The sequence below is a fragment of the Botrytis cinerea genome, chromosome 10, assembly GCF_000143535.2.
Source record: "Botrytis cinerea B05.10 chromosome 10, complete sequence".
Taxonomy (NCBI): Eukaryota; Fungi; Ascomycota; class Leotiomycetes; order Helotiales; family Sclerotiniaceae; genus Botrytis; species Botrytis cinerea.
Window position 1 is genome coordinate 661,103 of NC_037319.1, and position 27,634 is coordinate 688,736.

General features: G+C 41.9%; 8 protein-coding genes across 9 annotated transcripts; 4 read left to right on the forward strand and 4 right to left on the reverse strand.

Moving 5' to 3' along the window:
• Positions 1-3,130: 3,130 nt before the first annotated feature.
• On the reverse strand, positions 3,131-6,545 carry BCIN_10g01710 (hypothetical protein). The gene is made up of 4 exons (XM_001555616.2): positions 5,619-6,545; positions 5,329-5,572; positions 4,734-5,281; positions 3,131-4,687 (listed from the first exon to the last, which is right to left on the reverse strand). The coding sequence occupies exons 1-4, from the start codon at positions 6,019-6,021 to the stop codon at positions 3,972-3,974; spliced, it is 1,911 nt and encodes a 636-aa protein (XP_001555666.1). The 5' UTR covers positions 6,022-6,545; the 3' UTR covers positions 3,131-3,971.
• Positions 6,546-6,698: 153 nt separating this feature from the next.
• On the forward strand, positions 6,699-10,032 carry BCIN_10g01720 (hypothetical protein). Its single transcript, XM_024695462.1, has 7 exons — positions 6,699-7,805; positions 7,858-7,947; positions 8,002-8,098; positions 8,152-8,245; positions 8,295-8,646; positions 8,704-8,813; positions 8,864-10,032. The coding sequence occupies exons 1-7, from the start codon at positions 7,713-7,715 to the stop codon at positions 9,732-9,734; spliced, it is 1,707 nt and encodes a 568-aa protein (XP_024551256.1). The 5' UTR covers positions 6,699-7,712; the 3' UTR covers positions 9,735-10,032.
• A 570-nt stretch (positions 10,033-10,602) lies between these two features.
• BCIN_10g01730 (hypothetical protein) lies at positions 10,603-11,719 on the reverse strand (the record flags this gene model as incomplete). Its single annotated transcript, XM_001555614.1, has 2 exons — positions 10,603-11,400; positions 11,447-11,719. The coding sequence occupies 2 exons, from the start codon at positions 11,717-11,719 to the stop codon at positions 10,603-10,605; spliced, it is 1,071 nt and encodes a 356-aa protein (XP_001555664.1).
• Positions 11,720-12,760: 1,041 nt separating this feature from the next.
• BCIN_10g01740 (hypothetical protein) lies at positions 12,761-13,813 on the reverse strand (the record flags this gene model as incomplete). Its single annotated transcript, XM_024695463.1, has 2 exons — positions 12,761-13,287; positions 13,342-13,813. The coding sequence occupies 2 exons, from the start codon at positions 13,811-13,813 to the stop codon at positions 12,761-12,763; spliced, it is 999 nt and encodes a 332-aa protein (XP_024551257.1).
• A 440-nt stretch (positions 13,814-14,253) lies between these two features.
• On the forward strand, positions 14,254-16,597 carry BCIN_10g01750 (hypothetical protein). Its single transcript, XM_024695464.1, has one exon. It carries the CDS (start codon positions 14,354-14,356, stop codon positions 16,463-16,465), a length of 2,112 nt encoding a protein of 703 aa, XP_024551258.1. The 5' UTR covers positions 14,254-14,353; the 3' UTR covers positions 16,466-16,597.
• A 668-nt stretch (positions 16,598-17,265) lies between these two features.
• BCIN_10g01760 (hypothetical protein) lies at positions 17,266-19,703 on the reverse strand. 2 transcript variants are annotated; one of them, XM_024695465.1, is made up of 5 exons: positions 19,001-19,703; positions 18,622-18,944; positions 18,338-18,568; positions 18,044-18,254; positions 17,266-17,978 (listed from the first exon to the last, which is right to left on the reverse strand). In XM_024695465.1, the coding sequence occupies exons 1-5, from the start codon at positions 19,005-19,007 to the stop codon at positions 17,617-17,619; spliced, it is 1,134 nt and encodes a 377-aa protein (XP_024551259.1). In that variant the 5' UTR covers positions 19,008-19,703; the 3' UTR covers positions 17,266-17,616. The 2 variants fall into 2 exon arrangements, with proteins under 2 accessions (XP_024551259.1, XP_001555661.1); XM_001555611.2 differs by having other exon boundaries at positions 18,998-19,703.
• An 887-nt stretch (positions 19,704-20,590) lies between these two features.
• Positions 20,591-22,585, forward strand: BCIN_10g01770 (hypothetical protein). Its single transcript, XM_024695466.1, has 4 exons — positions 20,591-21,167; positions 21,227-21,962; positions 22,020-22,150; positions 22,207-22,585. The coding sequence occupies exons 1-3, from the start codon at positions 20,681-20,683 to the stop codon at positions 22,126-22,128; spliced, it is 1,332 nt and encodes a 443-aa protein (XP_024551260.1). The 5' UTR covers positions 20,591-20,680; the 3' UTR covers positions 22,129-22,150; positions 22,207-22,585.
• A 3,296-nt stretch (positions 22,586-25,881) lies between these two features.
• Positions 25,882-27,411, forward strand: BCIN_10g01780 (hypothetical protein). The gene is made up of 4 exons (XM_024695467.1): positions 25,882-26,027; positions 26,078-26,477; positions 26,533-26,687; positions 26,849-27,411. The coding sequence occupies exons 1-4, from the start codon at positions 25,968-25,970 to the stop codon at positions 26,987-26,989; spliced, it is 756 nt and encodes a 251-aa protein (XP_024551261.1). The 5' UTR covers positions 25,882-25,967; the 3' UTR covers positions 26,990-27,411.
• Positions 27,412-27,634: the final 223 nt, after the last annotated feature.

The following is a 27,634-nucleotide window of genomic DNA, read 5'->3' on the forward strand; positions in this document are numbered from 1 at the left end:
AACCCGAACTTCAACCTCTCACCTCGAGAATTGAAATCACCCAGTCCATGTCCTCTTCGCCCAAGAGAAGAGGAGGAATCGATTGGAGGTAGGTGTGCGATACGAATCAATCGCGATTGCGAGTTACTAATGTTGCGTGATAGGATAGATAGAAGAGATCGAGAGATGGGATGTAGTCGAGACATCGCAGATGAAGGATGGGTAACTGACTGGATTTTGAGAGGTATTGCGAACCTGATTCTCTTTTTTTGTTTTTTTTTTGGCTTTTGGCTTTTGCCTTTTGGCTTTTCGGATTTTTTTTAGATCTAATGGAATTTATTTTTCGGGAACTTTGGGGACTTTTCTTTGGGTAATCGTGGATGTGAATGTGGATGTGAATGTGATGTTGGTCTGCGGTGTGGTATGGTATAGTTGAAGGTATGCACAGTGCCTTTGTGATGGATGTTATTGTAGATATATGGAGTCTTTTACTTTAATGATTGTCACCTCATGACTGCAGTGTCAAGAGAAGATACATCACGCGATGGTGTTAGCCATCCATTATAAATTCAGGACATTGAATCTTTCCAACGAATTTTGTTCAATTTCAGGATATTGATGGGGTTCTATGAAAACATTTAGACAGTACGCACATGAAGCAGGCCTTGTGTAGAAGCACAAATACATAGCTGAGGTGTAAGATGTGAATCCCATCGTATGACAGAGTTTGAAGTTCCAAGAATATCATCTAATGATATGACGTTTTCCGAAAGACGTCGAGTTCACCGTCCTCTTTGATACTATCAAAAGAATATCATCCTGATAAGTCTTTCCGCCATAATAATTGAGTACGATTCAAAGACGACTTTGGGGAGTGATGTTACAAAAGGACCATCCAGTCTCTGAATACATCTTCATGCCCAAATAATCCAGCATCTCATTAACAATTGAGCCATGTGTGCGATCGTGTTTAGTACCCATTGCGGAAGTGAAGTTGTACTTGTGTTTTTTTTAATTTTTTTAATTTTTTTAATTATTTTATTTTTTTTATTTTTTTTACTTTTTTTATTTTTTTAAATTCTCAAGTTGCGTAGATCTTAAAAAAGATGCATTCATCATTACTAGCTTCGTCCTTACTAGCACCCATACCAAAATGGGAACGTTCTACAGGAGCGTCCGGCAATTTTTTCTCGCGTTTATTGACTCTGATTCTTGACAAGTCGATCATCCAGGTTTGTGAATCTCCGATGCTTCTATGACCTCCGCTTGTTTTTAGATATTGAAACAGCCCGGTACTCCACGTCTCGTCTAATGTCCAGCCACGTTTGACATATTCTGACGAAGAGTTAGGTTTGGCAAGATCGATGTCGTTGGCTTCGGAAGAGAGTGATGGAGATTCACCAGTGTCAAACTTTATGATCGCTGAATTTTGCTTAATAGTATTGGTGCAGGAGATTGGATATGATGGAGATTTACCAGTGTCAAACTTTATGATCGCTGAATTTTGCTTCCAGTTACCCTTAAAAGCTTGTTCTGATTCCTAGTATCTCAAGTATGAAAAAATTGCAAGCCTAGAAGAAAATGACTCGTATATCGAAAGCCAACAACACACCTCAGGAATAGATGAGCACTGAATGACTACCCATTTAGCAATGTCATCACGTTTCCTAGAATTTCGGGCGTTGGGAAAAAGACTAGGTGTATGTCGATATGAATCAAGAGGAACCAAGTATCTCCAAGGTACACTAATACACGATAGTCTCGTTCATCTCTAAAATGCCCAAGAGAATGAAAGCTTGAAAGACTGAATTGCGTGTATCAATCAACATCGCCCAGTCACGTCCACCAGTAGCTGCATAACCTGAGGACACTTCTCAGCTTTTGAGGCTTCTAACAAATTTACGCTTCAATTGTGTGATCTCAGAACTTGGCTTTTTATTGTTCAATCACTGATGAATCATTCTGGGAGTTTTTAAGATATGCAAATCAATATTTCAAGAGATAGTTATACCTAAAACTATTTTTACAGTGTCCTATTGGTCCTGCACACCTCTTCAGTTGAATTCGATTCACGTGATCCGGTCTGGAGCAACTCCTTCAAGTACCGATGTACTACCGAGGTTTACCCATAACTTGCTCAGGTACTCCACCACTCTGCCGTTGCTGCTGAGTGAGCAGAGCGGAATGTATATGGGGAAATCCTCTGTCTTCCATAATAGCAACTAGTTTTGGTATCAAGCGTTGATATCGCAATGATGACATGGAGAATCATCTGTCTCTTGCTGGCATAACAATTGTACATTTGGGTTCTATGCACATCGAGTTTATGTTGCAAGGCCACTAGACGGTACCAACAAAATTTTGCAGCCCACACGTACTGTCGCTTGAAAGCGACATCGAGAGGTTTGCTGCATGGCTATTTGCGCCTCAGTCTGCTCATCCCATGTACGAATCCATAGACATTCATCTGGATAGAGGTAACAACCAATGAGCCTTGCCCTCAGTCGCCTCAAGCCGAAATGTTGCACGTCTCAAATTCGCTCTTATCCGCTGTCCTATGATATTGTTTCTCGCTGCTTCTGTTGTATCCAATACAACACAGTGTGTTGTCGCGTTGGGGCGAAAAGCACTTGCTTTAACCTGGAACGCTCAGATGTATCTGCAATAAGGCTGAACTAAAACATCCAGCTACCAAAGCTTTCGGTCTGAATTGTAGCGACCATGCGAATGCCTCTTCTAGACTTCTAGACCTAAAGTCGTACAATTCTATGAGTTGGTCTCACATCCAAATTCCACCATGGTAATAAATGGTGTCACCCCACTCCTCATACGAGTCTTTTATAACATCATCATATAAATCACACAGGACTTTACATCACGCAACCATAGAGAAAGCGATAAATGTTTGTTGCATATCTGAATACCCGGGATGGATGAAGTTGCTGCATCTGGTAATTTTTTGAAGGTTCTCAAAGTTGGGAGAGAATCGAATCGAGATGTGCCCTCGTGAGAATGAAGAAGATTGGTTGGGAGACATAAACCACACCCCTGAAATGATCTCGGATACTTGCTGACGCTGAGGTGAGTGAGATTCGTTTGGCTGGGTTTGTGAATAACCTGCGACGTTATTGTATCACGCATGATGCAAATTTGTCAATTGATCTTCCATAATTCACTAATCTATTAACATTCCCAATCGCCAACCCAGCCAAAACTCCATCGCTCATCGTTGTGCTTCGTACCGCATACCCAATGGGCTATCGTCGCCCGAACTTTTCAAAACTCAAATCTGAGATCTCCACGCTCCTGACTCAAGACTACATCCAGGGCCCCATAATCCTTACTCGAATCACCAGTCTCCAATCAAAGCAGTCACTACAGACCCACCCCAAATGGAAAAACCGGACCTCACATCCCATTTCTTCAAAATAACTGACTCGACCGAGGATTTACGACATGCAACAAAGAATTTGTTGACCCCATGAAAGTCAGTGATAAGTGGATTTTGGGAACTATTTAGGAAGGAGTTTGCGTCGTATGATTGATAGCCAAGCAAGCAAAGCCAGCAAGCAGGACAGGGGAACTGAGCTGAATATGTAATGGAACCGTAATGGAAATAATGAGCTGTGAAGAGATGGGATGGGAAGGTGGGGGCTGGGATTGCGGAATGGCTGCAGACATGCAGCGGCATCCACGGGAGCATACAGGTAGGTGTAACGGTTTGGGAGCATAATCTTGTGTGTTTGGGTTTGCATCTCATGGTGTACAAATTAATATACATCTTGGAAATTTGAATATCAACCGTTAATATCGATCGTTACATGAAATAAATTCAATCTCCAGAAGCAAAGGACATTGGCTGGAAACTGTGCAAGAAGCGAAGAAGGTATATGCATCGCAACCAAACGCCTTTGTCCCTAAATATGGAGGAATAGAGGACCACAACCAAAGAGTCCTAGCCAAAGACCCAAGGCATGAGCAGTTCCTCCGGTCTATCCTTCCTTTACAGCTTCAATGATACTTCCAGCCCAGCAGGTTCCCATTCTCTCACATTCTTCTACAATTGCAGCATCATCCCACCACCATTTCCCACCCTCGACATAGGTTCCCCACATATTTTTCCACAGCATTCTTCCCACCGCACTTTTCAACTGCCATTCTACTTGTTCCTCCCCATTTACAATTCCAACACATGCTAGAAATTTCAAAGATGATGTGCAGCTCCCCTCGGCCCAAAGTCCTGCATCTGCCAACCATAAAGGAAATAAACGAGTGGGGTTCAAACATCGGAATTGCTTCTCCAAGTTTACTGTTAGATGAGTATCAAGCCAAGATCTCAGTCGCGGACCAAGTGACGAGGGAACTGGGCAAGGATCAAGGATGGTTAAATAAAGAATACCTGGTTGAGTGGTTCCAAGTCCACTGGTCGCAGTGGGCGATGCTGGGATTTCTGACGTCGAAGTACGGGAAGATGTGAGTGTACGATGGCACTCTTTTAGTATACTAGGGATAGAAGACGAAGCGAGTAGAGATGGCAGACCTATAGAATGAACCGCACTGAAGATATTTGAGGCGTAAGATAATTGTGAAGTAGGTCCCGGAACAGCGAGAGGATGGACATTTGGATATAATTTTGGCGACAAAGGGCTTGTGGAGACATGATGTATTTGTTTTTCCGGGTTCAAAGCTGAGTGGAATGATGCAGAAGCTGTTTCTGTGAGCATACTAATGAGAATGCTGGAAAGATCACTCACCGTGATTTTCATACAATGAGAGCATTTTCCCGAATTGTGGTGCTCCATTGAGCGTTCTAGAAGTATCACGAGTCCTGTCGACGCGATTGATAGCTCGCAAAGCAGTGAGCATCCAAAGTTGTTTCTCCAGCTCGAGCTCTCGATATACCGATGCGTCAGCCACTTCCATCCATTCCTCATTCAATCTTTCGAGAATAATTTTATTGCTTGCTGCCTCCATTTTACGAATATTCATTTGCAAATGTGTCTGCTCCGAGTTAGAAGGTGAGCGATTACGACCACGAGGTTTTCTCCTTCGACGAGACCCTGAAGACTTCAATGAGGCTACTGATGATGCGGTTTCTTCCGCTGGACAAGCCCATGTCTCAGGGGGTCTCCATGAATCTGAACGCCTGTTCCTTGCTGTAATTGACCACTCGGTAGTTCTAGCACTGGTATCATTTCTAGATTTTAGTATTCTAGGAGAGCTTGGCATCTTTGGGGACTCGGGACTGTGTGTAGGTGGAAGTGGAAAGTCATATGTTGAGGAAATTGATGATAAAGCGGATCTAATACGTCAGCGAAGGCTCGGCCTAATCAAGACATAGATCCTTACTCTCTCATTGTGGTGTCTTGAATTTGGATAGGAACTGTTCCGGAAGTGATATGAACGACAGTAGCTAGTTGTTCTGATGCACTGAAATCCTCACTTGGGGCGACAGTGATCTCAGTACTTTGAGTGACAAAAGAATTTGGGCTCAGAGGCTGTATGAAACGATTCTTGCTTTGGCCATCTGTTATAGAGCCCCATGATGACTTGGTTCCCGCGGATCTTCCGGTATAACCAGAGAAAATGGACTCTAGATGAAATTAGTTCGAGATCAATATTAGGGAAGTGGAACTCACCGTCTGAAGGACTTCTCTCGGATTCTTGGTAAGATGGAACTGTTGGAAAGAATCCATTTACTGGAATACGTGTAATAGTTGTCGTAGTCGTTTCACGTACCTCTTGTGTTGATGTTGATGTCTCTGAAGTGCTAGTATAGCTTGACATTCGACGAGAAACTTTTGAAGACTGTTCGGTTCTGATTGCTGGTGGCTTTGGAGATGTCACAGCTACTGGAGCTGATATCTTTTTGTTGCCGCTTCCAAAGAAACCAAAGATAGAGTGCTTGATTGACTTGGAAGAATCACTGGACTTCGAGCTTCTTATTGACGGCGATGATCCCCTGGTGGACCTTTGATCTTTGCGATGTTTCCTCTGCCCAACGGTCTCCCGTGTGGGATCAGTCCACGAAACGTCGAACATAATTAGAAAGTATGGTTTCTAGCAGGCTGTCTCTGCCAATGGAGGGAGGGAAAGTACCCTTGAAATTCAATGATATGATCAAGAGGAAAGAAACATTAGTAAGTATACGTGGAAATGATTCACAAAAATCCATTGTGATATATATTTTCCGGGTAGTCCTGCCATAATGTTTGTTTCAGGAGGTTGAAAACCTTATCGCTCATGCGAGGAGTTTTTTCACTCGCATGGTGGCAATTCGCGGGATGTAGACTAGTGCCACTCCTCTTGGAGTCTCTCACATACTTTCTGCAGGATATCTCATCATCCAACTGCACCATCCCGTGAGCCGAGTAAGTTCAGGTCTTCAATTCGGCTAGTGGCTTTGAAAGGTGGATGATGGAAGAGTTTTTGGGAGAACACAGCATTTAGCAAGCAAGAGAAATTGGAAGACACCTTATATCAAAAAATATGTTGTACGTGGTTGGACAATTCAATGAATTATGGCTTTGGTATGGGTGCAAATACTACAATGGGGAAGCAGTAGCATGAAGGGAGAAGGAAGGGAGGAGGAAGGAAGGAGGCACCTTACCTTTTACCCAAAGAGGTCTAATGCGGAAAGAGCCGCGATCATATTTCGCGATTGTGATCAGAAACAAACTTATCGAACACAACATCAATTATTTTCTTGCTTTTATCACGACACCAAATCGGTATTCATCAATCAAACTTCCAATTGATGATATTTAATGGACGTTGAACGCTTTTCTTCCATTCTTCCATTTCATCCGAATTAATCAATAAAACCCCATGTAGACTTTCGTCTGATCCACTCCATAGGACCACAGCTCAATATCTACTCTGTGGTCATGATTTTCAGGTGATTATTGTATAACATGCACCCTCCCGAATTATGTCGTCTTTTCTCTGTTTACCCCCCTGGAGGGTTCACCACTTTCTGCAAATCTCATGCAGCTACGGTCGGGACTAGGCCCAAAAGCTGTGTCCTGCAAGCCATGCAGAGGTATCACAGGATGATGATTGGGGATGAAGTTTCACAACTGAAGCCACAAGCTCACGAGAGCCCTTGATTAGATATAAAGAAGCCGTGGTACCTGCATTCATTATTTCAATATTCTCATGGAAATATCTAATCCTTATGAACCTCATCGAGCTGCTGAAATTCATGCCAAGAGAATTCACCGGGAAGAATAATATCATTTCCGGAAGCGTTGATTCACAAGGTATTCCGATCTATCACAAAGAGGCGTTCCCCAATCATTATTACTCAAATGCCATTATCCGTTGATTAGTTCGCGAACCAGACTGAGCCTATCATTGTGTTCCCATTATCTCCCTTGCCGAATTATGCAGTCCTACGCGGTAGTGTAGACTGCCACCCCTCTTGATCTCCAGTTCCAAAGGGTCAAGGACTACTTTATACAAGCAAGATTGAACTCACAAAGTCCTGATCATTTTGGTCATGGGGGGCGGGAAAAATTAAATGAGTTGCAAATTGAAGTTTACATTCCGATCCATTATCTTTGACTGTCAAAAAGTTCCTTCTTCTGTTCAGATGCTTCCGCTGTCATATCAGAAGTTTGTTCCGAAAAGCACTCAAGCTTTTTACCGTTACTGTATAACTTCTAAGAGTCTCCCACGTTCTGATCGTGTGCTTCAAACTTGGCAAAAAACAGCGTCGCTGTCTACGAATCATGCTATCTATCAAAGAGTATATCAACAATCTCAATACGAGAGCTTCCAAATCAACATTTGGCAGAGTTTTTCGTCTTGATGGCTGTGGCCATGTATGTCTTCTAATATTGAATTTAAGACTTAGGCAATGCTAAACTTTACCAGGAACAGCAAAAGAAAAATGCTAAATTTATCACGGAAGTCAGAGCTGGGGTCACGACCTTCTTTACAATGGCATATATAATTGCTGTCAATGTATGCTTATAGGTCAACTCCAGCAGATAGGCTATAGCTAACATCGCTTGAAAGTCAACAGTCTTATCACAGAGTGGTGGTACTTGTGTCTGTCATGATACTGAAGACCCGTCATGCGCAACGGATTCTGCCTACGCCGCTTGTGTTCTTGGTCTGTAGATATAGCAATTCGGAAAGCTTGTTGTGGATGCTAATCAAATCTAGATATCAATCGTGATCTTATTACAGCCACTGCTGCAGTAGCAGGAATAGGGTCTCTAGCATTTGGCTTCTTCACCAATCTACCTGTCGCCTTGGCGTGAGTTCCTTTGCAATATTGCCCCGCAATTCAACACTAACCTTTTCAGCCCCGGCATGGGTCTCAACGCATATTTTACTTATCAAGTTGTTGGTTTTCATGGAACTGGCACTGTTCCTTATCGTTTAGCTCTCACGGCCGTCTTTGTGGAAGGATTTATTTTCGTTTTCTTGTCCTTGATTGGCATGCGGCAATGGCTTGTCAAGGTAATACCTGCTTCGATAAAGGTCGCAAGTGGTGTCGGAATTGGTCTTTTTTTGACTGAAACTGGAATGTCATATTCCGCTGGAATCGGTGCAATGACTGGCTCAGCAGTGACTCCAACCGCTTTGGGAGGATGTCCTCCTCAATACCTCGACGTTACTGGAGCCTGTACTAGTCATCAGATGACCAACCCTACGGTGAGATTTCTCTCTAGACTCATTCTCACTGTGAATTATTTACTAATTATTTGATAGATGTGGATCGGAATCATCTTTGGGGGTTTTTTAACTGCGTACCTAATGGCATTCAGGTTTAAATCTGCGATAATAATTGGCATTGCAATTGTTTCTATTTTTTCATGGCCGTCAGTATTACACACGAGATTCTTTTTCGCCAAGCTTACATTTTTATTAGACGCGGTACAACCTTTACGTATTTTCCTTACACGCCTGATGGCGAATCACGTTTCCAATTCTTCAAGCAAGTCGTCGCATTCCACCCAATTCGCAATACTCTTGCTGCACAAGATTGGAATATCACAGCTGCCGGCTCTCACTTTGCATTGGCGCTTTTCACATTCTTATATGTTGATATCATCGATTGCACAGCTACATTGTATTCCATGGCACGCTTTTCGGGAGCAGTTGATCCAAAAACCGGCGATTTCCCTCGATCTACAATAGCATATTGCACCGATGCCATGACAATTTCCATTGGCTCTTTATTCGGATGTTCGCCTGTAACTGCATTTATTGAGTCTGGTGCTGGTATAACTGAGGGTGGTCGAACAGGCCTAACAGCCATCACGACCGGTATCTGCTTTTTGATATCCATATTTTTTGCTCCCATATTTGCATCAATCCCTCCATGGGCCACTGGTTGTACTCTTATCTTGGTGGGATGCATGATGATGCGTCAAGTTGTTTCAGTCAACTGGTCTTACATTGGCGACGCTCTTCCAGCTTTTGTCACTATCGTCTCAATCCCCTATACTTATTCCGTCGCATATGGACTCATTGCTGGTCTGATGACTTATACCGCTCTCAATGGATCCGTATACCTAACTCAAAAGATTTCCATGGATAGACTCGCTCCGCCGGATGCTGACAATGCGGAATATTGGACATACAAACCTAGTGGTGGCACTGCACCATGGTTTATCAGAGTAGCTCATCGAAAACTTTGGCAAAGAGGTGACATGGAAAGCATTGATGGAAATTCAGCTACCATGGAGCATGAGTTGGCTGAGAAAAGACACTCTGAGGTTAGATCCTCGGACCTTTGAGGCTGTGATCTCTTTGATACTTGTACTCCATACTTTCCATTCATGGTGAACTTTTGGTACGTTTTTACACATCAAATGTTGCTAAGAGAATCGAAAGCAAGTTTCATACTCGATGTTCCATTGAACGCTATCTTTGCTGGTTGTAAAATATGGATAACTGATGAGCAAGTGTTAGCGTGTTTGATTAGTATTAGCTTCTAGGAATATAGATGGAATGTATGAATGAATAACGGATGGGATGGATGAACTATAGAAGTAATATAATAAAGAGGTTTGACAAAAAATAGGATATGAATCAAAAGTCTTGTTTTCGAAATGATCTGGCTCTATATGCAAATTTTCGAAGCGACTTGAGACTTCGATACCGCTCTTTGATCCATATCATTATAAGATCCTCGATAGCATTTCCAAATTATACTTGCCCTTAAAAAGGAGCAGGTCCAAGTACAAAGAGTCAGGTCAGGGTGAACTATGTTTACATTTAAGTATTATAGGAGCAATTGTTCACAATACACTGATAAAATTTTACAACTCCCCTATCATCCGCTCCTCAGCCATAGAGTGGTAAACTAAGGACATTTGAAACGTTTGACAAACCAGCATGTTTATTTTTTTGAGATCATTAGCATATAATTCCTTAATTGAAGACATCAGTAGTGTGCCGAAGAATTATACATCTTTTATCTTATTGAGCTCAGATAAGAACATGTACAATTTTTAAAAAGAATAAGACTCGAAAGAGAATCACGTATTAACTATTGATGGAAGATGGACTTTTTATTTCAAAATCAGGAGATGAGCGGGAAGGGAGAAAACGATTGGTTTTTAATGCTGCATAATTTCAGATTTTGGGACTCATGGCTAAATATCACACGCGATATCCAGAATTCTCCGCGGTTTTAAGCTCCAAAGTATACCCGCCTTTATAAAGTCCCTTTCCGGAATGCATAGTCCCAGCTTTTCGCCCTTTCTTCTTCTTTTCCTTCTCATCTTTTCCAGTCCTCATTGAAGCCTGTCTAGAAGTTTCACGAGTAAGACTGGGCTCTCTGTCTTGGGATGCCTGGCTAGAGCTTCTAGTTGTACTTTCTGAAAAGTTTGAAGCCGGTTTAGAAACTTTTCTGGGTCTACCTCGTTTCTTTGGTGGCTGAGCGGTTGAAGATGGAAAGGCATTGGGACTAGTAACTGGTAGCTTCACGATTAAAGGTGGATTGGAACGGTGCGGAGCAACTTTGATGTTTTCACCGTCGGAACTTCTGTCTCCAATTTGCTGTGGTTGGTCTTTGTTCTGGGAGATAGATCTTGATGCTAATGGTGCATCTGCCTGCTGAGTTCTCCCTCGCTTCAATTCTGAAGGCTTTCCGGATGCTGAATTTTCGCTCGGCTTCGTAACAGACTTTCTGGTAGAAGTCGATGGTATAACGGTAGCTCCTACTTTATGATTCCTATCATTGCCAGCCACTGGAACAGCTACTTTCTTGGGTTGTGGGTGAGCTAGTAAGGGAATCTTAGATTCTTTGCTGTTTCCTTCACCAGTGACGAGTTCCGAAGATTTGCGCACTTTCGTGCGATGTTTTTTCTCCCCTTTATTTCCTGAGATCTTGTTTGCTTCTGTTACATATTGGTAGAATTTCAGTGATTCTATGAACCATGAAATATTGGTTTCCGCCTGTTATTAGTTAGCTGCGTATTCTTTAGAGTTGAGGAATCCTCACCCGTTTTTCCTTCCAGTCATTTATGTATTCTGAAATGAAAACTTTAATATCTTTGTAAGATTTTCCAGAAGCCACAGAACCAACGACAACCTTATTTGTAAGCTTCTGTGGTTCAAAAAGCTTTTTGTGGAGACCTATACTGTTGGATGTAAAGGTAACAAAATTATGCAGGCTCTGATCGACATCTGGAGGGAAAATGAGGTTCATTTCTTCATCATCGTCACCCACGTAGTAGTAGACATTTCCGCTATAAGTATGTGTTTCTGATGGCATTTTGAGTTGGTTGTTTTCAAGGCAGAAAGTGAGAAATTACGTGATTAATAGACAGACTGTAACTCGAAGATATATTTTAAGATATTAATGTTGTTGAAGAATTTGTTTTCATACCAGACTTAATGGCCTTATGTGTTGATTTTTACACAAATTTCAATTTCCAACACGGAGTTATAGGACGATGCCACAATCTGGTCGACGGTCAGGATAATGGCGAAAGCTAGGCAACATTTAGGTAACAGCCAAGCAGCAGGATATATTATGGTCAAATGTGCTCTTGCCGGGCCAAGCTTTAGGTCTCTTTTCAGGTACATCATAAACTGTTCAAAATGTCCCCAAATCTTTCTAACAATCCTACTTTTTGTATTAGAAAGTTTATGAACATTCTACCAGTGGCTGATTCAGAGTTATAAACTGTTTGGCATTTCAAAAACATGTATTTCCGCATTAATTCAAGACTGTCAAGATGATAGAGTTCGAGCAAGTTCACGAGCTAATAGTGAGCGGTGTCTCTTTGAAATACTAGGATTCAGGGGTCATTTGAACATTATTTAATTTTACAAAAATCTTTGATTTGATGACTTGAAGTAGATTAAATGTTTGAAAAAATTCCCAAATTCTTTGAGGTAACAATTCAAAAGCTGTCCTGACATTGCATTTTTTTAATGTTTTAACTAATCCGTGCATCTACTGTTGAGCGGCAAATTTGATATGGAAGCTGTTAGGATAGATCTTCTATAACTAGTCACAGACTATTCATCGTTATTGAAGTGATCACTGATGCCATTTCGCGTTATCATACAGAGTCAAAAGTGTTATTTCCAGCCATAAATCGACTTGGAGATACGTTGATTTCATCAACTGATACACAACTCAACGATGCATAGATTGTCGGCCGGATGCCACTTCGGATCGTTTGCTGTTCCAATATTCACGCAGCAGACAGTGGGGCTGAATCTCAATAAGCGATACTCTGTATGATTTAGCCGAAATTATCTGTAGCCTCGATACGAGGTGGCGAAAGAGTTGACTTACTGTTTCTCATGTGGTTATAAACAGAGGTGGTCTGACCCGGGGATCCGTCGGCGCTTGTTGGAGTAAAGCTGAGGTCAGGGTGTCAACATTCAATAGCACTGATCCGATAGCTGGCTGCATCGATGTGTAGAAGCCAGTTATAATCAGGAAGGTTGGTTTGCCACGTGATGGAACCTGATTGTAAGGAATTACACCATCAACAGTAGAATAGAATCCATTTGCCGCATGGAATCTATCAAAAAATGCTGCATTCTGTGCTTTATAACCATTAATTCTGAGCCACGACATGATGTCCATCATCCCAAGTTCCGCATCTGGTATGAATGATGAATTAATCGAAGACACATGTGTGTTTAAGGCATTTGCTTGAAAGGGGCCTTCGTAAATGATCAAGCTCCGCATTGGAACCATGCTTTGATCTCGACCACGGCGATCATGAAAAACCTCGACAGTTGCTCCTGGTACATTAGCGAAGGTTTTGTAAAGCTTGCCGACGGAGACAATGTATTTGGAGTAGTCCGAAACCCACATCCCTAAAGGAGGGCTCTTTTAGAGTAGCTCTTTGATCAGAGTACGTCGAAGCTCACGCTTTACAACGTCCTTTGAATTGATTTGATCGAGTTTAATCTTGTATCTTCGAAGATCAACATTCGAGTCGAAGATAACTTTGAAGTAGTTGACTTGAACGGGATCAGGCATATTTCTGTCTTCAACATTGTCAGTTGTCGCATGACGGTGGACCTGTTGTTGAAAACCACTTGCTCGACTTTCTTCTTCAACTTCTTTTCCTGTCTTTGCTAGTGGAATGAAGTCTGTGACTTGTTTTACCCCTGAGCCCATAGGTTGAGCTTGAGTTGGATGAGACTGAACTTGTGGTAGAGAGCTTAACGTCGAGGTGACGATTTTGGAAGGGCTCGCAGATGAAGTCGACGGGATTGTATGTGGTTGATTATTTGTGGTAGCTTGATTCATGAATGTCTCATACTCCTCTTTCGTATATTGCTTGGGGTCAGGAGTGCTCTGAAAGGACAAAATTTGGGCAGATGGAGGTGTCCACATATCTTGCAAATATCATGCTGGTTGTCATTCTTTTTGGGACAGAGGGAACAAGAATGACCTGATTTAAAACATATATCACAAACTTGGCTCTTCCAAAACGGCCAAATGTTTTTGCAAGAATGTGTTAGGTGCTGAGTGTTCTCTGGAGCAGTGAGACATTTGAGCATTTACGATTTTCTGACGACATCTTTCGTAGCACAGCTACCCAATTGCCTAATCACCTACTTGTCTAATATGTTATTGGGCTCGTCAAATTTTGATTGGCAAAAATCTGCATTGGCTGTTTAAGGGGCCAGAACTAAGACTCCGTAACCGCTAAAGACCTGACACCTATGTAATATCACATGACCTTCATATCACATGACCCATATCCCGACAATACCTAGTATTGATCCACGTCTCTACCTGACCTCAGAAAAGAGCATCAGATTTGCGTTTTTGAGGTGGTCACATGCCAATTTTAGATAATCGCCATATTAGAGCTTGTTGTATCGAGGTCCAGGTCCAGGCTAATCTACAATTAATGCCCAAGCCCTGAAGATGGCGACCACCAATAAACAGCACGATGTTTACTCCGCTGCGTATGGCGGCTCTGAAAATGACGTGAACTACCCACACTTTGAGTTTGCACAGATCAAAAATCTTTCGGCGACTCCTCACGGGCGGTCAATCAGCAACTTCAAGCCAGAAGAATGGCTTTCTATGAAAGAAATTCGCACATGGGCGTCCGGCAAAGCAAAGAAAGCAACCAAAGACAATGATCACAACAAGCTCTACAGGGATATTGTCGATCCATATGAGATCCGTGTACTTGAAATCAAGCCTGGATGCAATAATGAAAAGCTACGCGGTTCTTTGCATCATTGCTCAGTCGAGTTTGAGTACAAAGCCGTCACGAACCAGTCTGAAATTCACAACACAACAAAAACAACACACGCGCTTTCTATGGAAAATCTAACAACACCAATTTGGTATACAGCCCTGAGCTATACTTGGGGCTCATCCAATATGGATGGGAGTATTGAATGCGATGGACACGAACAATCGATCACGACTTCTCTTGAGATAGCACTGCGAAACATGCGGAAGAAAGATCATTCTATCGTGATGTGGATCGACCAGATTTGCATCAATCAAGAAGATAACAAAGAAAAAGAAATGCAAATTCCGCTGATGGGAAGAATTTATAAGCACGCATTTAACACGGTAATCTGGCTAGGGCGATGGGAGTCTAGTTCCGACTCTGCAGTACAGCTTCTCAAAAACATTAACGTCACATTGCAATTTATCCAAGTAAATATTGATTTCAAAAATTTCGAGAGAATGCAATTACCAAGATCCGACTCGGAGACCTGGCATGCTCTCTGGAGATTTCTCTCCCACCCATGGTTTACGCGGCTCTGGATTATCCAAGAGGTCATGCTTTCTAGCAACCCATGGATCATGTGTGGTGACAACCTACTCATGTGGGACGTATTCTCAAGTGCTGTCAACCACCTATCGACATGTGGAATATTTCAATGGCTACAGGCCAAATTTGCTATTATTGAGGACTTAAGTGATTTTGGTGATACCAGCCAAACAGTGTTGGAGCTGACTCGTCAGCGCGAATTCTATCGCATGGCCAGTACCAGGATACACATCTTTGAAAATCTTGTAAGTACACGAGGTGCTCAATGCTTTGATCCACGAGATAAGATTTATGGGCTTCTTGGAGTATGCAGAGATGCAGACAGATTTGATATCAGGTACACTGATTTTACTGAGCACCAACTCTACCACGAGGTAGCTATACGAGCTTTAACCGGAGACTTACAAACTCTTACTCCGAGCCGGTTCTTTAAATCCATAGACCATGAGTCTCTTGATCTACCATCCTGGGTGCCTGATTGGAGAAAGCGCCGACAAACGAATGAACTTGGGATCTACAATACCAACGGGTCTTTCAAGATTAAATTGAACAGAGTATATGTTACAATTAACAATGAATCTAGGAACGAGCTTCGAATGCGAGGGATTTCATTTGATTCTCTAATCAAAACCAGCGTAACGATCACACATCCCGATCTTACTTATCTCAACCCACACGCCGACAACAAAAGTCTCTTAGAACTTTGGACTTTCGTCTCCAAACTAGAACATTATCCAAATTCTCATACAGTCTTCTATGCTTTTTGGCAAACCCTCGTAGGGAGTAAGACCGACTCCGGAAAGCTCCCATGTCCAGATTCCTTTGCCGAAATTATCAGTCTCCTCCTCGATGCGTCTACGGGTCAATCTCCATCGCTATCAGGCCAAACTTATTCACCGCGACAGCAAAAGCCCCATGGAAAGGGCAGGCTAGAACTAGGCAGTCTCGCACAGAGAGTGCCAGGGCAAACATTCGAGGAGGTGCGGGAGGCCATGAAATTTGTGCTCAAGAATCGTAAGTTGGGAATCACGGGAAAGGGATATTTTGGATTATTCCCCCGTTATGCGGAAAAAGGTGATATGATATATGTGATGGATGGCTGTGATGTCCCATATTTGCTAAGAGAGGCTGATGGGGAGGGTAGGTTTAGGTTGGTGGGTGAATGCTATGTTTTTGGGATAATGGATGGAGAGGCTGTTAAGGGAGAGAAAGTTGCTTTTGAGGAAACTATCCTGATTTAGATCTGAGATGGGATGGTTATGAGGATACTCTGAGCCAATCGCTGCTCTCCAAACATTGTGTGAAATCCTGAAGTTCGCCGACATTCTACTCAGCTATATGTAGAGCCTTATAATGAACTTGAATTATTTGCAACGAGAGAGGGAGCGGTGAATCAAAGTGATATAATCAGAATCCTTCATTTTGCTAACTAGAAATAGAGTTAGGTGTTGAAGAAGTGGGGTTAATTAACTTTACGCGACATTGCAAATATACTGCTGTTCAAATGTTCTACCTCGGTAATTGTATGGCTTACTGCCATCAAAACGCTTCATTTCCCGAATCCTATAGAGTTTTTGATTGAATATTGCTTACTATATTCTTGCAGGTTATTTTGACGAGTATTGAGAGGCTGACGGGTGTGGTGTTATCCTCGACCGCGATAGCTAGGAACCATGTGTTATATTTGGAATAGCACTGAAGTCTCATCAACACTCTTGGGATTTTATGTCATTCTGATTACGCCTAGTATTTTGATTGAGATAACCGATATGAGCAGAAAGCTCTGAAACGTGGGCCCTTGTTGCCCTTATCTGTTGTGGACATTCATTCTCATGGTACGGCAACGTCACCTCAGTACTCTCTTTCGATGTTAATTATACTGAGCTGGAACAAGTGGTAGTCTCATCTTCAAGTGAAAAAAAAAAAAAAAAAAATGGATTGGGATAGAGGAAAAGGTTAGACTCAATGTCTCAACAAGTCAAGTAAGTCAACTAAGACTATATTCACTCAGAGTTGGATCAGTCATATTAGACACGTTTTATGCGGTCATGTATTTATTGAATTCTGCAAATAGTCCCTATGAAAGTTTAAGCGCAAGGTTTATAAAACAACGCAATTCTCCAGTCAATATTATTTCGGCCCTGATCGCTCAGTGAAAATCTACTAAGCCATGACATTACCACCCATTCTCCGCTTTCTTGTTGGCTAACCCTTCAAATAAAAAACGCTACTGTCCCAAATCTTTTATCGTCCAAAACATCATTAAGAAGAGCGCAATTATTCCTCCCGAAACCCTCCAGTGTCCCATACAAATATGCATAACTACTGGCTGCTCCTCAATTCTCTAGTTAATTAACAATTCGCAAAAGAACCTCCAACATACCGCAAATAGTTATCTCTTGGGTGAAGATGTACTATTTTTTTTGAAGTTGCCGGCACGTTGAACAACCACGTCATTCTTTGTTTCTAGACCAGAGGAAATAACAGCATGCGCCTTGGAGGGCACCACATAACTATTATAACCTGGTAGCTTCTCTAGATCTTTTTTAAGTTGAATCACTAGATTTTGATTGTTCTTCAATTCTGCCTGTCGGATCAAGAGAAGATTCCTGGCGATATCGCAGTCTTCTCCAAGTTTTTTCAAATTATTGTCGTTTTCTGTATCTTCTCCCGCTTCTAACAGCGCGACTTCCTTTTCTTCGTATATCTTCTTCCGTTTAAGTAATGTCTTATTTAGTTCCTCCTCTTCTTTATCTGCAATTTTGTTGGTAAGTGTGGTGTTACGATGGATCATTAACTTCGTATCCAGAGTTACTTACCCTTTTTGGGATTATCTATTGGTGCAATCTTCGCTGTCGTTGTCACTGTTGCCATTAGGTTAGGAACACCAAGCAAATTATCCTTCAGTATAGATCGAGCTCCAATGATAAGGTCGCATTGGGAATGTGGCGAGATAAGAAACCTCATGCTATGGAAAACTCGAGTACTTTTGCTGTGATACCAGGTCAAATAGATGGCTCCCTCCGGCACCTAGAGTATAGCAAATTAGTTCACTTTCATCCAGATAATGTCATTTCGAAACACTATAACAAAAAGAGCCATTTTAAACTAACGAGCTTGTCCCCTGTTATACCAAATCCGCCCTCCATTTCTTCTGCCGTTAAACGAACAAAGTTTGCTTCCGAGTACTCCAAGACATTCTCGACGAAATCTCTTGACACGATATTTCCCTGCATATTTCCGGTATCAATAGTACACTTCGCGTTTTTGGGTACCGGTTGTTTATTTGAATCTTTGCGGGTCGACAGAACAAACACGGAGAGTAGCCACGGAGAGCTCTCCGTCTACCATAATCCGTTAGCAAACCTGCAAGTGAGATCATATATCCTTTACTTACATCGAATGGTAAGGCCTCCACGTGCTTGGGAGACCTCTTCTTCTTCATCTTCAATGAAATTGGGAGACAAAACAAGATGCGAATAAGCACAGCCAGACGATCTAAGCAGGAGTAGTTTATCTGGACGATGCTATCGGAATCCTCTAAGTCTGAATATGCAGCAATTTGAGAATCTTCCTCAACATATGTAATTCTAGACAGGCTGGACCTCGCAGATTGATCAGAGCCAGCGTTCGAAACAGATCTACCACGCTTGGAATTTGAAGCTTTGGATTCGATGGGAAGGGAGAGGAAACCATTGGAAGGAATATTCTTCGAATAACCTGTGGAAGTCAGCGCCGGAATAATCTTGCATACCAATTTGCAAAATTCATACTACCTGCCATATTCTTAATCACTGCCTCACGGATGCTTTCTCGATAATCGTAGTTGATAATTGAGGTCAAAGAAAAAGTGTATTGTTTTCTGATTGATCAAAAACCAAATGAATGATCTGTTTACTCTTATAGGCTTTGGTCTCACAATTTCAATTCTGAAGAGCCGCATTTAATTCTTTCGCCAGAGACATTTACGCGGTTGAAAATCCTTTATCGATTGCCTTTTGACTCCCTTTCGAGAGATAGCCACCAATATTCTTTGCCTGAGCGACTTACAGGGCAGATTGAAACATCAAGTCAGACCACAATGAATGATGACAGGCGCCGGCCCCCAGATTACCGCCCACTGATCAATCATCCATGTGGCTTAGTAGCAAAATTCGGGTTTATAAGCGAATAAACTGGTGGATTCCTCGCTGAAGACAAGGTTCGAGGGACAATAATAAAGAATTGATGAGATGCTGAAAGAAGTGAAAAAAACCGAAGCAACTTGTGCCTCTGGCTGGAATTACCGAAAGGATTCATCCCCACGTTCGACTGATTATAATAAGAGTATTAAGAGAGGGCCGAGAAACAATCGTGTCACACAGACCTAAATTTAGAGCTGTATTGAGTGATCTTTGAGCTCGTTAAATTTTCTCGCGAGAATTCCAGTCGCAATAAATTCGATTCACGAAAGTTTCGAATAAGGTTAAAAATTGCGACTGGAGTGGGAGTTGAGTTTTCAAATATTCCATTGCTTTAAATTTTAAACCTGCAGCGAAATTTTATTGCTGCCTCCAGAAAGAGCCTCAAAGTTTCCGGTTTGTCAGTCAGGCTGTGTTACACATGCTTGTTGATGTAAGATAATTCATCCGGCTCCATTCATTGGACGCCAACACATATCGCTTTCATCCGAGATAAGTATCTTCACCGATTAGCATTTAAAAATGTTAAACTCGGCTTTTGAGAAATATTCAATGCGAAAGGCTTCTGCCAAATACGTACCGAAAATTCTGAGAGGTTTTTTTTACAGCTACTGGGAACCTAAAAGGATTCTATCTCTTCATCATTTTGCTTCTAGTACACGTATTGAGTGTTGCTTTAAGGTCAAAACCTTCCGATGCCAATGACCTGCATGTCCAGCCTTGCAGCGCATGAATTCGAGTCGAAGTCTTTGCACAGCCGTAGTCATGTTCGTTCGAAACACGACATAAAGATTGCCTTGATAGATTTCAACTGGATCTGCTCAAGGAGGCTTCTGAGTTTGTTGTAATTATGTGTTGGTCGATTCTTCGTTTGCGCCCGATACAAGTATGTCACGATTGGAAGGTAAGGTCTCTGGAGATACCAGGGCTTGCCGAGCCAAAAGTGTGTTTTTTCCCTATGGGCTTCTCATTTCTACTCACAACAGTAAGTGTCAAGTGTGTGTTTATCCGGCACAAATCATATGCAAACCCAGGGAACCACTTTTGATGGCTCATAATTGAGCATGCAATGCTGTACTCAGCCATCAATTCGAATCATTTCATTTGTTGAGAAGTAAATGGGGTGGATCACAATAAATATAAGATAGAAAAGCTGGTAGCCCGTCGCTATTGTTTTTTTCTATTGTTGTAATAATAGGCTACCTTAATTGTTCAGCTATTGAATCAGTACAAGTCCAAAAAATTCATTATTCATCCAAATAGCAAGTAATCGCAATGGCCAAAAAGCTTCGAAATATCATCATTCGAGCCCCAAAGTCGAGTGAGCCTGCGAGTCCAACTTCAACTTCGCAAACCGATGAGACCGTCATTGAGTCTCCAAGGTCTCAACTACCGCTTACATCTGGGCCATGGGATGAAATTAAAGACGCATCTGAAGATACAGAAAGGCCACTACCAGGATGGCCACTTGTGTCTAAATTGATTGCGCAATATCCAGATCTCGAAGCTTTCAAAGCCTTTCGTGACCTTAATATCAAAAGTCTGCTCTATTATCAAGCAGAACTAGAGAATCTACGCAAGAAGCTACACAAAGCAGAATATGAGGAACATCAACAGGGTGAACAAGATGGCATAACGAAAGCTTCAATGATGGCGATGAATTTAGACTACTATCTTCTACATGCTCGAATGGATGATAGCAAGTGCAAGTCTAAACAAGTGAAGATAATGAAACAGATCAGAGTAGTTTTGAAAGAATATAGTATGTAATTCAATCTCCCAATTCATGATTCTCATTGCTAATAATATCAATCTCCTCAGATGATGCGTTATTACAATACTCCCAGATTACAGCATTACCGAAAGCAGACCCTTACAATGTGGAAACTCTAAGGACATGGCTCAAGACAGTGGGCAAGGACTGCATCAGTGGGAATGCAGCGTGTATATGGGGCGACTATACAGAGAATGTAGGCGAGGAAAAGCCTTTGAGATGGCGGTTCGTAAGTATTATGCGTAGCATCTTCTGGCCCGCAGCCCCCAAAGTTGATACTCTCGATCTTATTGTACCTCGGCAAGGTCATACGGTTGACGGCCTAACTACGTGGGTTGCAAATGAATTTGTCCCATTCTGGCACAGTATCAAACAAGGATTACGGCGAAAGAAGGCGAGAACCGTCTCTGAAGAAAATGGCCTACCCACTACTGAAACAAAGAGCAATTCATTCTTTGAAACAAGCGAATGTTTAAGAAGCCCCAGATTTTGGTTCAATCCTATGAAATCTACCTCTGATACATCGGAAGGAGATCAAGAGTCAAAAGATAGGTTAGGGCTTACTGTTTACTCCGAAGCACGCATGTTACGTTTCACCTCAGCTATAGCCACTGTAATTGCGTGTTTGTTACCAACCGTCGCCATCGCAGTACTTTCAAGTCTTGAATCTACCAAAGAGCTACTGGGAGTTATTGCGGCATTCACAGCAATCTTTGCTATGGGACTTATGTTTTTGACTGATGCGAGTACATCGAGGGTTGAGATATTCACCGCCACCGCCGCGTAAGTTCAGAGATACCTTGAAATTTTCCGGATTGAAAGACTAACATCATCATACAGCTTTTCCGCCGTCATGGTGGTATTTGTGCAGAATCAAAATGTCTATATAGGCTCGTCTCCAAATATTCCTGGAACTCGAATTACGAACGGGACAAATTCAACGAACTGATAAAATACAGCGTGGCACAAGTGTAAGCACTAAATTTCATTTAACGTGCCTTTAGGATGTTATGCTGATGAGCTCTAGTTTATTTCCCATGCATGTCTCCACTTTAATGTCGAACAGAGCATGAAGAAACGACCTCAAATTATTATCTGCAGAGACCAATGATTCTAGTTCCTACAGAGTTAACACTTCGCCTTTTCCCTGCATATATTTCTTGATATACATTTTCATTGTCGGGGATAATTATCATGAATCATGAGTCACGAAGTCACGAATCACGAAATTTTAATCCAATCAAATACTCCTAAACTTCCGAACCCGAATTTGCCATGAAATATGCCCTGGGAAACGCCCAATGTCGTAGTTACCACTTTCGGAAGAACATACATTAGCGTTATACCATTCAAACTTTTACCCCTCACCAAGCCCATGCATTGCAAAAATTTCCCACCCATGAACAAGTCTGACATAAGTAGATATGAGCCTCATTCTGTTCTAGAACATTGATGCTTATATGTAATACAATTTCACATGGTCTAGAGAAGTCCCCAATATTGATCGACACCACACCCCCTGTCTTTTCTTCCTTTGCTTCGCTCCTGTCTTTCAGACATGCGAACTATTAATATTGCGAACCACAATGCAAGGTGTGGTAATCTTTAAGATTGGTTATAAAACTATGAGTGATTAATGATGAGTTGGACGGAAAAAAATGTGGTTGTACAGAAAAGGAGTGCAGGCTGAAGTGATATGTGCTAAGGCTTACATTGGAGACTTCTATTGCATGAAAATCGTCAAAAAATCGGGTCAGACTGACGACAAGGCTTCATTTCTGCAGTAAGATAGCACATTGAAAGTTCTTCTGAAGACGAAGGTTTGGCCCCTCTGATTCCTTTTCGATGCAGCTTTTCAAAATAGATTATGCTCTGGCGTTATAGCTAACGGAGATTTTGAAACTGGTGGAGGATGAGTAACAGATCTTACAAGAATGTGGCAGCTTTGATTGATCTACAGCCGCCTCACTGCCTCATTTTAAGATAGCCTGATATGAAATTGCAACGTTTTAAGATACGTTATCTTGTCATTTTTCCTGATGTCAGAAATTGAGGCTGCCGGCTTGGCTGCTTAATCACTTAATTAATGAGAGTAGCCTTATAGCCTTCTATTTGTTTCTACGGATATTTTGACGCTGAATTTCGCTTGGAAAGCCCTTGGTCAATTAGTCTTTTTGGTCAAAGGCAATTCCATTAATACGTCGTTCCTGACGAACTGAATCTTCTTCTCCAGATGCAATGATGTCGACCTTATAAATAAGCTTTCCCCACAATACCTGTCGTCAAACACTTTGTTTACATCTTCGCTATCAACCCTACTGATTTCATTGTCTTTGCTTGGTTTTGACTTCTCAGCATTCTATTCTTTCTCTCCTCGTGCCTCATTTTCTTCCGTGATGCCGCGGCATTGCATGCTATCAAGCTCGCTCATATACTCAACAATATCTTTGGCCCAAAAACGAGTGTTTTCATGAGAGCGTCGAGACTTTCTTTGCAGAATAAAAATCGCTTTACACTGAATCTGGTGTAGGTGACTCCTGCTCGTTGAGCTAATGCTTTTAGAATATGTATTAATTCGAGGTCCAAGGCATTCTAGCCAATAGTTTGATTGTTCCGTTTCCTTTGAATAATCAAGAAGGAGAGTAGCTTAGGGCTAGTCTTTCATCCAAAGAATCATTACCGCTGCTAAGAGAATCCTGGTTTTTTCAGTTACATCAAGAGCCTTACGAATATACCACATTGCGGTTGCACCGAGGCGGCTGTGAACACTGAATGACAATGCCACAGCAGTGATTCTAGCCAGGCTATACTGGTTCATCACTGTATCTTGAGTTGAAGATATCAGGCCTCTCCATATCTCCTGCGTAATTTTGATTAAGTGTTGATATTCCCATGCGGATTCAGTACTAACTTCTTCTAGCTCAAAGTCCTTACGAAGCCGCTAGGTTCCTTTCTCACAGACCAACAGGCAATTGATTTATCATGAATGAAGTTTGTATTTGAAATTCCGGGCAACTTCAACAAAAATGTTGTTCAATTATCCCGCACCGTCCAAATAGTCTCATCAATCTTCACAAATTCACTAATGGAATAGATGTGACAAGTAGGCCACGTATTATTGCTAGATTGGCTCGTTACTCACAACAGTGAAAAGATTGTTGCCAAGTCTAAAAAAGTCGTACTCCCAACGTCCAAGATGTACCTATTTTTTCTCTCCTCACAGTTGTCACTAGACAATGCAACTTCACCGTATTCATCACCTCAAAGAATGTTTAAGAATTGGTCGCACTGCTCTTTGATGCTTCGTCTGCGTACGCTCAAGCCCCTCCTTCTGAAAATCTCAGAGAAGCCCTGGATCTGGAACAACATTCCGATTGTTGTATATCCATAAAGAGCAAAGTTCCATGGTTCAAACCCAAAATCAAATCATAGAATATCAACAATCCGGACAGAAGTGTTGTTGTATCTCTGTTGACAGAGGACTAGATTTGAGGTCATCTGATAGATAGATTGAAATAGGTCCCTGATTTTTCCCGATTTCTAAAATACAATTGAGAGGAAAACTGCTAAGCAGGTTTTGCACACGACAAGAAAGGGGTTTGTGGTCTTATAATCTCAACTCAAACGAATAGTGAAATTGATGCACCAGTGTAGTGCTGTTTGAAATGTTTCAATTTTTATTCGGAAAGCTATGCCCAGTCATCTCCATAATACAGACATTTATAAGACTGGTGGCACTGATAGCTGGTGAGTCGTGCGCTTGCTGACAACGGCGTTCGGAGATCATATCACAGAATGCTGAGCATTCGTGTTCTGGGTCGGACCGGCAAAGGGATTTCACTATCAAATCTATGATCTCTGGTCATGAGACTGATAGGTATTGAGATGGTCGAGGCAGGAGAGGATCAGTGGTCGTTCATGGTACCGCTAGCGTGCCCCACACCCAAAGCTGAAAGCCGAGTCACGAGAAACAAAAAATCACATGATTTATGGGGAAATCTCCACCACATTCCCGAACCTGGCAAAACAGAAGTAATGCAGTTTTTTTTTAATTCAGAAGGGCTGACTCTCACTCCAAGACCCCCCTGAGACTCAAATCAATATTGAGTCGATTATGTTCAAAATTCTACAATCACAAACCCCTAGCTTGAAGCCGGTATGAGTTGTCAATGCTCTCCAAAATTGTACGAAAAATATACAGACGACCAAAAATCTCACAATAGTATAGTACTACCAAGATGAGCATCCGACGGCAACCTTTTTCACATAGGGTTGTATTTGTGTGTTGTTTCTCAAAAACCCCTAGATTGCATTATTACCCCCTCTTGTCTCACCCAAGAGCGATGCACTTTGAATTCAGCTACCGCCATTTGAGCCCTTTCAGGTCTCAAACGGGCTGAATAAATGCACTCGAGGACCAATCCAGTGTGTATCGGCAAGAAAATCTTCATCGGTGAGTATTTATCTGCAAGCCAAGTATGAGCCAAGAATTTATCTTATGTAATAGGATGTGGCTGAAGGTCGTTGTCTTATGGTATGCATGTAAATTCCTCCCTTGTCCAATAGCTCCGGAGGAATCGTTGTTTAATTTAACTAAAAAATCATTCTTGACATCCGATGTTTACATAGCAAATTAACAACTGGGCTTATACCATTTCGAATATAAATATATGCGATGGCTGCCTCTCACTTACCTCACCTAGTTCCTCTGTTATATATCTTCCACCATCGTTGAGGTTCAAACATATCCGCAGTAGCCTTGGTAATCATCATTTGCTGTTCCAAATCATGAAGCTACAACTTGCTTTTCTTGCTGGTGTCATCGCGATTAGCAATGCATCTCCTCATGTAAGTCAACTATGCCCTAGCTATTGCACACAGATGCTAATTCAACTCAGCCCACATCAGTGAAAGGTCGTCATTTTGACGAGCCTGGCAATCCAGATCAACCCGATCAACCATATGGATGTAACTGTACTGGTACAACTCCAGGCCCGCTGCCATCTTCCGCTCAATACATTTGCTATGACTGGAGACTTGGGCCAAAAACACTTCCAAAATATCTTCCTCTCTCCAGCGAGCTATCATCTTATGATAGATTTGATGGACTAACACCCGGAGAATTTATCAAAACCTGGTGGGATCCCGAACTCAATCCTCCATATGGGAGCTTCAGATATCCGGGTGATGTAACGCCGGGGGACCAAGGCTTTTCAATCGACATAAATGGAAAACCCATCAGCGGATTTGTAGAACTACCACCAAACACCTACTTAGATAGATTTGGAAAAGAGACTGGTTTGTTCCGCACCCTCTATCTCTGTGAAAGATTGTTGGCGGCTAACACAAATAGGCATGTTTTTATCCTCCGCGGATACGCCATATTCCCAACGATCCCTTCCGCCTTCGAATCTCAATAATCGACCTGATGATCCAGGATTCCCTAACGACTATCATGTCTACCGAACTACCCAAAAGCTGATATTAAATGCTGGACCTATCGCTCCTGTAAGTATCTTCGGCTCTTGGTCATCACAATTCCCTACATGGAGATTCAGGATCATAATATTGTTACCACATCATCTCTCTATTTCATGATATTGCTTTTGTTCCAGCTTTCACAACACAAACCTTTGACAAAAACTCATGCTGACTCTACAATTTCACAGTGGTTTGGCCAGCCGGGACTTGGAACACAATTCTATTCTGGTCCTCGGACCATTGCGGACTTGATAGGCAATAAAACCTTAGAAAGAGTCGATCCTTCTGTTTTGATCTCCAATAGACAGCAACAAGGCTGTGGCTACTAGACGTACTTGAATGCGTAGAGAAAATTTCGGCGATTTTAGCTATTTTTCTTCGCTGTCGATTTTTATGGAACTAATTTAATTATAATACTTATCAACGATGAAGGATTAGTCTCGCAGTATAAGCTGACTCTGAGGTTTTTGCAATAGCTACTTTCACTTCATTCATTGCTTTCCCATGTTTGAAGAGAGGCTCTTGTTGTGCACGCACCTCACCTTGAAATTTGCAATTGTTGTGAGCATGATCCGTGTTTGTAGGCTGATTCCAAATAGCCCGCGTTAAAATGGAATAGAAATCTTATCATGTGTGCCTGGCCAACACATACGAGCGTGCTTATTGTACTGTTTCCCAGTTCTATGAAAGGTCAAAAAAAAGTGTACAATCTCTAGATAGGCGGCTGATCTGAGACAATCAATCAGTTACAGTTAGTATAAAAAAAATTCTCCATACGTATTATCTAAACAAGCTTATTCATTCATTAATAGTATACAAGCCGATAGCTTACCGTTCAGTCCTTCTATTCCAGTTCTTCATCAGACTGAAGGGGAATTCGTGGTGATTTATAGATTTCCTGCGAGAAAGTTTTCTTCGGTCTTCTTTTGAGAGATTCGGTGACAAGTAGAATAATTACTCTTCTTCTTTGCGAA